This window comes from Dryobates pubescens, chromosome 10 (assembly GCF_014839835.1).
Source record: "Dryobates pubescens isolate bDryPub1 chromosome 10, bDryPub1.pri, whole genome shotgun sequence".
Classification (NCBI taxonomy): domain Eukaryota; kingdom Metazoa; phylum Chordata; class Aves; order Piciformes; family Picidae; genus Dryobates; species Dryobates pubescens.
Genome location: NC_071621.1, coordinates 16,807,567 through 16,816,328, shown reverse-complemented (window position 1 = coordinate 16,816,328; position 8,762 = coordinate 16,807,567). Strand labels below are relative to the sequence as shown.

The following is an 8,762-nucleotide window of genomic DNA, read 5'->3' as shown; positions in this document are numbered from 1 at the left end:
GTGTCCCCTGAGCCTCTGAGAAGCTCCTGGAGAAGCCTTGGTTTGGCTTTCCCAGGGGCATCTGCAGAGGACACCCCATAAACACCCCCACCCCCCCACAAGACAAGGTGAGAGAGCTGCAAGTGCTGCTGCAATCAGACCCCACAGGGGTGGTTTATTGGGAAGCATCCCTCTGGAATACCAGGAATCACCACATCCCTCACCTCCATCCCACCTTGGCCTTGCCCTGCAGAGCCTCCCACCACAGACTCCGCTCCCTGGAGCCCTTCCTTCTGCCGCCTTTACTCCGCAGCCTTCTTCCTTCCTCCTCCTCTCTGCTGGTGCTCGGTGGGAGGAGGAGGCGGCCCCCAGCGGGCCGGGACCTCCTCGGCCTTGGCTGGCTCTCCCCAGGGCGTGGTTAATTAATGTAATTAAGAGGTGTGTCTCGTCAAGGCTGACGAGCAGGAGCAGGGCTGGCTCAGGCCGGGGCCGGGCTGGCCAGCAGCAGGGCGCGCTGGAGCTGCTCGTAGCAGATGAACATCACCACGTTCCAGCAGCTCAGCCGCAGGAAGGAGGGCAGGAAGCTGTGCCGAGGGGAGCAGAGTTGGAGGCCAACCTGGGCAGGGATGGCCCTGGGGTGGTTCCTCCCTCTGCCCCCCCCTCCCCACCCCCCAAAGTCCCTGCCTGGGGCCTCGGCGCTGGTGGTACTCAGATTTTGGGACACTGGGGATCAGAGACCTGCAGAGGACTCATCCAGGGCAACCCCCTGCAGCCAGCAGGGACAGCCCCAGCCCCAGCAGGCTGCTCACAGCCCCTCACAGCCTGCCCTGGGCTGCTGCCAGCCAGGGGGCAGCTCCCTGGGCACCCTGGCACAGGCTCTCACCACCCTCAGGGGCAAACATTTCTCCCTTCTCTCCAGCCTGAGTCTCCCTCTTGGAGCTCCAAACCATCTCCCCTTGGCCTGGCCCCACAGGCCCTGCTCAACACTCTGTCCCCAGCTTTCTCCCCAGCCCCTTCCAGCCCTGCCAGGCCAGCAGCAGCTCTCCCTGCAGCCTTCTCCTCTCCAGGCTGAACAACCCCAACTCCCCCAGCCTGGGGACCCAGCAGAGCCCTTCCAGGCCTCCCAGCATGGCTGTGGCCTCCTCTGGCCCTGCTCCAGCAGCTCCCTGCCTGTGCTGAGGCCTCCAGAGCTGCCCCAGCACTCAGAGGGTCTCCCCAGGGCTGCTCTCCTTCCCCCTCAGTCCCAACCCCCAGGGGTTGTCCCAGCCCAGCTGCAGGACCTGGCCCTTGGCCCTGTTGCACCTCGGGAGGTTCCCCTGGTCCCACTCCTCCGTCCTGTCTGGGTCCCTCTGGATGGATCCTGCCCCTCAGGTGTCTCACCTGCCCCACCCAGCTCAGTGCCACCTTCCCCACTTGGTGCCACCTTTCTCATCCTGGTGTTCCCTCCCTCCCTAATCTCAGTGCCCCTTCCCCACTCATCCTGGTGCCCCCTCCCTCCCTCATCTCAGTGCCCCCTCCGCCATCAACTTGGTGTCCCCTCCCCACTCATCTCTGTGTCCCTCCCTCCCTCCCTCCCTCATCCTGGTGCCCCTTCCCCACTCATCCTGGTGCCTCCCTCCCTCATCCTGGTGCCCCTTCCCCACTCATCCTGGTGCCTCCCTCCCTCATCCTGGTGCCCCTTCCCCACTCATCCTGGTGTCCCTCCCTCCCTCCCTCATCCTGGTGCCCCTTCCCCACTCATCCTGGTGCCTCCCTCCCTCATCCTGGTGCCCCTTCCCCACTCATCCTGGTGCCTCCCTCCCTCATCCTGGTGCCCCTTCCCCACTCATCCTGGTGTCCCTCCCTCCCTCATCCTGGTGCCCCTTCCCCACTCATCCTGGTGCCTCCCTCCCTCATCCTGGTGCCCCTTCCCCACTCATCCTGGTGCCTCCCTCCCTCATCCTGGTGCCCCTTCCCCACTCATCCTGGTGTCCCTCTCTCCCTCATCCTGGTGCCCCTTCCCCACTCATCCTGGTGCCTCCCTCCCTCATCCTGGTGCCCCTTCCCCACTCATCCTGGTGCCCCTTCCCCACTCATCCTGGTGCCTCCCTCCCTCATCCTGGTGCCCCTTCCCCACTCATCCTGGTGCCCCTTCCCCACTCATCCTGGTGCCTCCCTCCCTCATCCTGGTGCCCCTTCCCCACTCATCCTGGTGCCCCCCTCCCTCATCTCGGTGTGCCCTCCCCCCTCGCTGCCGCAGGGCTCCCTGCGCCCCCTGCCGGGGGAGTCGGCGCTCCGCAGGGTGGCCCCGGACTCACCCCTTGTAGAGCCCCGAGAGCCCATCCTGCATGAGGAGCGCCAGCAGGCAGCTCAGGACGTTGCGGTACTGCCCGGGGCCGGCGTTCATGAACCGAGTCTTGACCACGTCCACCGGCGACGCCACCACCGTGGCGCAGAACCCGGCCCCGAAGGCGGCCACGAAGTGGCAGGGGACGTTGTCTGCAGGGCAGAGAGAGACAGGGAGGGAAGTGATGCCACCCAGAGGGACCTCGACAGGGCTGTGCCCAAGCCGACCTCATGAGGGTCAACCAGACCGAGGGCAAGGTCCTGCAGCTGGGTCAGGGCAATGCCAGGCACTGCTAGGGGCTGGGCAGGGACTGGCTGGAGAGCAGCCCTGGAGAAAAGGCCTTGGGGGTGCTGGGGGAGGAGAAGCTCAACAGGAGCCAGCAGGGAGCACTTGCAGCCCAGAGAGCCAAGCACAGCCTGGGCTGCAGCAAGAGAAGTGTGGCCAGCAGGGCCAGGGAGGGGATTCTGCCCCTCTGCTCCACTCTGCTGAGACCACAGCTGGAGCTCTGTGTCCAGCTCTGGAGCCTCTGTGCCAGGAAGGATCTGGAGGGGCTGGAAGGTGTCCAGAGCAGGGCCATGAGGAGGAGCAGAGGGCTGGAGCTGCTCTGCTATGGAGACAGACTGAGAGAGTTGGGGCTGTGCAGTCTGGAGAAGGCTCTGAGGAGACCTTCTTGTGGCCTTCCAGGATCTGCAGGGGGCTACAGGAAAGCTGGAGAGGGACTTCTGAGGGTGTCAGGGAGGGATAGGACTGGGGGGGGATAGATCCAAGGGGGAAGGAAATGGATCCAAGCTAGAGGAGAGCAGCTTGAGATTAGACCTTAGGAAGAAGCTCTTCCCCATGAGGGTGGTGAGAGCCTGGCACAGGTTGCCCAGGGAGGTGGTGGAAGCCTCACCCCTGGAGGTGTTGAAGGCCAGGCTGGAGGTGGCTGTGAGCAGCCTGCTCTGGGGTGAGGTGTCCCTGCCCATGGCAGGGGGGGTGGGACTGGCTGAGCCTTGAGGTCCCTTCCAACCCTGACAATTCTGTGGTTCTAAGGCTGGCTGAGTGTGCCAGGGCTGGGGGTGCCCTCCTGGCCCCGGGCAGGGTCCTCACCTTCCATCAGGTGGCCCTGCAGCAGGGCATCCTTAAGCAGGTCGTAGGTGACCAACTCCCCGCAGTTGACGATGGCGTTGCGAGCGATGTTGGGCAGGGACCCTGGGTGGCAAGGGGGATGGCAGCAAGGGGGTGGCATCAGGGAGGGTGGTGTCAGCCCCTCCTTGCAGCATCCTACATGTGTGCCCCCTCCTTGCTGTCCCTGTCCCTGACCCCAGCCTCCTTTCATCCCTCTCCTCATCTCTATCCCTATCTGCATCACTGCTCCTCCCTGTCCCAAATCCCATTCCCCTCCCCATGCTCATCCCACCACTGTCCCTATCACCACACTCATCCCTGTCCCTGTCTCCATTCCCAGTCCCATTCCTGTCCCCCTTCCCATCCCCACGCTCCTCCCAGTCCCCATCCCCATGCTCCTCCCTGTTCCCAACCCCTTTCCCAACTCCATTCCCATCCCCACACTCCTTCCTGTCCCCATCCCCATGTTCAGCCCATCCCAGTCCCCATTCTCATCCCATTCCCATCCCCATGTTCAGCCCATCCCCAATCCCATTCCCATCCCATCACAACCCTGTTCCCAATCCCATCCCCATGCTCCTCCCTGTTCCCATCCCCTCTCTCAATTCCAGTCCCCATTCTCATCCCATTCCCATCCCCATGTTCAGCCCATCCCCAATCCCATTCCCATCCCATCACAACCCTGTTCCCAACCCCATCCCCATGCTCCTCCCTGTTCCCATCCCCTCTCTCAATTCCAGTCCCCATTCTCATCCCCTTCCCATCCCCACGCTCGTTCCATCCCCGTGCTCGTTCCCAAACGCCCTTCCTCGTCCCCGTCCCCACTCCCCACGCCCCTGCCGGGCGGGTCCTCACCTCTCCAGAGCCCGCGGACCCCTTCCTCCCTGGCGATGGTCCTGTAGGCGTCCCAGGTGCCGCTGTAGCGGCCGGCGACGCGGGGCAGGGCGGCGCTGGCCTGGAACCGAACCTTCACCACGTCGGTCGGCTGGGCGCAGGCCACCGCCACGGCGCCCGTGGTGCAGCCTGCCAGCAGCCGAGTCCCCAGCCCCGAGCCTGCGGGCGGCACACGCACGCTGGCACCCCCGCACCGCACCGAGGGGGCCGCACATGGGCACCCCCGCACCGCACCGAGGGGGCCACACATGGGCACCCCCGCACCGCACCGAGGGGGCCGCCCGCGGGCACCCCCGCACCGCACCGAGGGGGCCGGCAATGGGCACCCCCGCACCGCACCGAGGGGGCCGCCCGCGGGCACCCCCGCACCGCACTGAGGGGGCCGGCAATGGGCACCCCCGCACCGCACCGAGGGGGCCGCCCGCGGGCACCCCCGCACCGCACCGAGGGGGCCGCCCGCGGGCACCCCCGCACCGCACTGAGGGGGCCGGCAATGGGCACCCCCGCACCGCACCGAGGGGGCCGCCCGCGGGCACCCCCGCACCGCACCGAGGGGGACGCCCGCGGGCACCCCCGCACCGCACCGAGGGGGCCGCACATGGGCACCCCCGCACCGCACCGAGGGGGCCGCCCGCGGGCACCCCCGCACCGCACCGAGGGGGCCGGCAATGGGCACCCCCGCACCGCACCGAGGGGGCCGCCCGCGGGCACCCCCGCACCGCACTGAGGGGGCCGGCAATGGGCACCCCCGCACCGCACCGAGGGGGCCGCCCGTGGGCACCCCCGCACCGCACCGAGGGGGCCGCCCGCGGGCACCCCCGCACCGCACCGAGGGGGCCGCACATGGGCACCCCCGCACCGCACCGAGGGGGCTGCACATGGGCACCCCCGCACCGCACCGAGGGGGCCGCCCGCGGGCACCCCCGGGCTTGGGGGGAGCTCTTGTGGGAACCCCTGGGCTTGAGGGCATCTTTTGTGGGGATCTCTTGCAGGGGCCCCTGGGCTTGAGGGCATCTCTTGTGGGCATCCCTGGGCTTGTGGGCAACTCTTGCAGGGCCCCCTGGTCTTGAAGGATCTCCTGTGGGCATCCCTGGGCTTGTGGGTATCTCTTGCAGGGGCCCCTGGGCTTGAGGGCATCTCTTGTGGGCATCTCTTGCAGGGGCCCCTGGGCTTGAGGGCATCTCTTGTGGGCATCCCTGGGCTTGTGGGCAACTCTTGCAGGGCCCCCTGGTCTTGAAGGATCTCCTGTGGGCATCCCTGGGCTTGTGGGTATCTCTTGCAGGGGCCCCTGGGCTTGAGAGCATCTCTTGTGGGCATCTCTTGCAGGGGCCCCTGGGCTTGAGGGCATCTCTTGTGGGCATCTCTTGCAGGGGCCCCTGGGCTTGAGGGCATCTCTTGTGAGCATCTCTTGCAGGGGCCCCTGGGCTTGAGGGCATCTCTTGTGGGTATCTCTTGCAGGGACCCCTGGGCTTAAGGGCATCTCTTGTGGGCATCTCTTGCAGGGGCCCCTGGGCTTGAGGGCATCTCTTGTGGGCATCTCTTGCAGGGACCCCTGGGCTTAAGGGCATCTCTTGTGGGCATCTCTTGCAGGGACCCCTGGGCTTGAGGGCATCTCTTGTGGGTATCTCTTGCAGGGCCCCCTGGGCTTAAGGGCATCTCTTGTGGGTATCTCTTGCAGGGCCCCCTGGGCTTGAGGGCATCTCTTGTGGGTATCTCTTGCAGGGGCCCCTGGGCTTGAGGGCATCTCTTGTGGGTATCTCTTGCAGGGACCCCTGGGCTTGAGGGCATCTCTTGTGGGCATCCCTGGGCTTGTGGGTATCTCTTGCAGGGGCCCCTGGGCTTAAGGGCATCTCTTGTGGGCATCTCTTGCAGGGACCCCTGGGCTTGAGGGCATCTCTTGTGGGCATCTCTTGCAGGGACCCCTGGGCTTGAGGGCATCTCTTGTGGGCATCTCTTGCAGGGACTCCTGGGCTTGAGGGCATCTCTTGTGGGCATCCCTGGGCTTGTGGAGGTCTCTGACCTTTTGGGGACCCCTGGCTTTACAAGGACCCCAAGCCCTGTGGGGACCCTCAACCCTGCAGGGGGACCCCCAAGCTCTGCAGGGACCTCTGCCCTTGGGGGGGATCCTCGGCTCTATGGAGACCCCCAAGCCCTACAAGGTCTCCTCCTGGCCTAGCCTCATGGAGACTCCTGGCTGTGTGAGGACCCCCAGATGTCTGGGGATCCTCACCCCTGTTGGGACCCCAAGCCCTGCAAAGACCCTTGGCCTCGTGGGGACCCCCAGCCCTAAGGGAACCCTACAGCACCCCCAAGATCTGCGGGGACCTTCTGACCTTGTGGGGACCCCCAGCCCTGCAGGGACCCTCAGCCTTGCAGTGAACCCTCAGCCCTGGGGTTGAGTTCTTCACCCCTAGGTAGATTCTTCAACCCTGGGGGTTGAGTTCTTCACCCTGGGCTGAGTTCTTAGCCCCCAGGGTTGACTTCTTCACCCCAGGACTGAGTCGTTTCGCATCCCCGCCGCCGCCCCGGGGGGCTGGGCTGTTCCTCCTTCTCCAGGAGCAGGCGGCAGAGGTTGGGCACAGCAAGGTCCGAGGGTCCCTCCCCCCGGGCCTCCCCGGGCTGGCCACTTACTCTCAGCCCCCTTGGGGGTGTAGAGCTGCTTCACGGAGTCGTAGAGGCCGATGCGGATGGAGGCGAAGCTCATCTGGCGCTGCAGCCCTGCCGCCAGCCCCCTGTAGAGGCCGCGGGGACCCTCGGTCCGCACTATGGTGCTGAGCGTCCCCCACACCCCTCGGTACTCCACGGCGCTGGGGGCCCGGGGGATCCGCACCTCCCCTTGGATCTGGAGGGGACAGCAACCGCCTCAGCCTTTGCCTGCCTGCCCCCCGCGACCCGCGGGGCTTGGGGGAGGGAGGAGGAGAGGGCTGGAGGGCAATGGAAGAGGCTGCAGGAGGACTGGAAGGGGCTGGAGGGGGAAAGAAGAGGATGGAGGAGACTGGAAGGGGGCTGGACAGGGCTGGAGAGGACTGGAAGGGGCTGGAAGCGACTGGAGAGGGAACTGGACGGGGAATGGAAGAGGCTGGAGGGGACTGGAAGGGGCTGGAGGGGACTGGAAGGGGCTGGAGGGGAAACTGGACGGGGAATGTAAGAGGCTGGAGGGGGCTGGAAGGGGCTGGAGGGGGAACTGGACGGGGAATGTAAGAGGCTGGAGGGGGCTGGAAAGGGCTGGAGGGGGAAAGAAGAGGATGGAGGAGACTGGAAGGGGGCTGGACAGGGCTGGAGAGGACTGGAAGGGGCTGGAAGCGACTGGAGAGGGAACTGGACAGGGAATGGAAGAGGCTGGAGGGGGCTAGAAGGGGCTAGAGAGGACTGGAAGCGACTGGAGGGGGAACTGGACAGGGAATGGAAGAGGCTGGAGGGGACTGGAAGGGGCTGGAGGGGGAACTGGACGGGGAATGGAAGAGGCTGGAGGGGGCTAGAAGGGGCTAGAGAGGACTGGAAGCGACTGGAGGGGGAACTGGACAGGGAATGGAAGAGGCTGGAGGGGGCTAGAAGGGGCTAGAGAGGACTGGAAGCGACTGGAGGGGGAACTGGACAGGGAATGGAAGAGGCTGGAGGGGACTGGAAGGGGCTGGAGGGGGAACTGGACGGGGAATGTAAGAGGCTGGAGGGGAAATGTAAGAGGCTGGAGGGGACTGGAAGGGGCACTGGACGGGGAATGTAAGAGGCTGGAGGGGACTGGAAGGGGCTGGAAGGGGCTGGAGAGGAAATGGAAGAGGCTGGAGGAGGTTGGAAGAGGCTGGAAGGGGAATGGAAGGGGCTGGAGGGGTACAGCAGGGGCCGGCAGAGGCTGGGGTGGGTGGGGGGGCTGCAGGGGGCTGGGGTCCTTACCTGCAGCCGCACTTTGGCAGTGTCCAGGGGGAAGGTGCAGAGGTCTGCGATGCAGGCGGCGGTGCCGGCGCTCAGGAACTTCACGGCTGGGGGGGGCGGCACCTCGGGGGGCTTCAGACCCACCATGGTGGGGGAAGGGCTGGAAGGGAAGCAGGGAGGGGAGGTTGTAAGGGGGGGTGCCGCGTCAGGTGTGGGGGGGTCTGGGGTTGGGGTGGAGGTGCCCGTGTGCCATGGGGGGGGGGGGGGGCATGGAGGTGCCCGTGTGCCATGGAGGTGCCCATGTGCCATGGGGGGGGGGTGGGAAGTGCCCATGTGCCATGAAGATGCCCATGTGCCATGGGGGGGGTTGGAGGTGCCCATGTGTCACGGGGGGCATGGAGGTGCCCATGTGCCATGGGGGGGGTTGGAGGTGCCCATGTATCACGGGGGGCATGGAGGTGCCCATGTGTCATGGGGGGGGTTGGAGGTGCCCATGTGTCACGGGGGGCATGGAGGTGCCCATGTGCCATGGGGGGCATGGAGGTGCCCATGTATCACGGGGGGCATGGAGGTGCCCGTGTGCCAT

At 66.3% G+C, this 8,762-nt stretch overlaps 1 protein-coding gene across 1 annotated transcript; it reads right to left on the bottom strand.

Annotated features, from left to right (window-relative positions):
* Window positions 1-430: 430 nt before the first annotated feature.
* LOC104300981 (mitochondrial uncoupling protein 3) lies at window positions 431-8,332 on the bottom strand. The gene is made up of 6 exons (XM_054164646.1): window positions 8,198-8,332; window positions 6,938-7,148; window positions 4,268-4,465; window positions 3,395-3,496; window positions 2,277-2,457; window positions 431-563 (listed from the first exon to the last, which is right to left on the bottom strand). The coding sequence occupies exons 1-6, from the start codon at window positions 8,321-8,323 to the stop codon at window positions 458-460; spliced, it is 924 nt and encodes a 307-aa protein (XP_054020621.1). The 5' UTR covers window positions 8,324-8,332; the 3' UTR covers window positions 431-457.
* Between the last annotated feature and the right edge of the window lie 430 nt (window positions 8,333-8,762).

Bases quoted from the DNA above. Each gene is read 5' to 3' on its own strand.
- LOC104300981 (XM_054164646.1), bottom strand. From the start codon at position 8,323: ATGGTGGGTCTGAAGCCCCCCGAGGTGCCGCCCCCCCCAGCCGTGAAG. The intron at 7,149-8,197 runs GTAAGGACCCCA...TGTCCCCTCCAG, and splicing joins CTGCCAAAGTGCGGCTGCAG to ATCCAAGGGGAGGTGCGGAT. The intron at 564-2,276 runs GTGAGTCCGGGG...CCCTCGGCACAG, and splicing joins CTCTCGGGGCTCTACAAGGG to CTTCCTGCCCTCCTTCCTGC.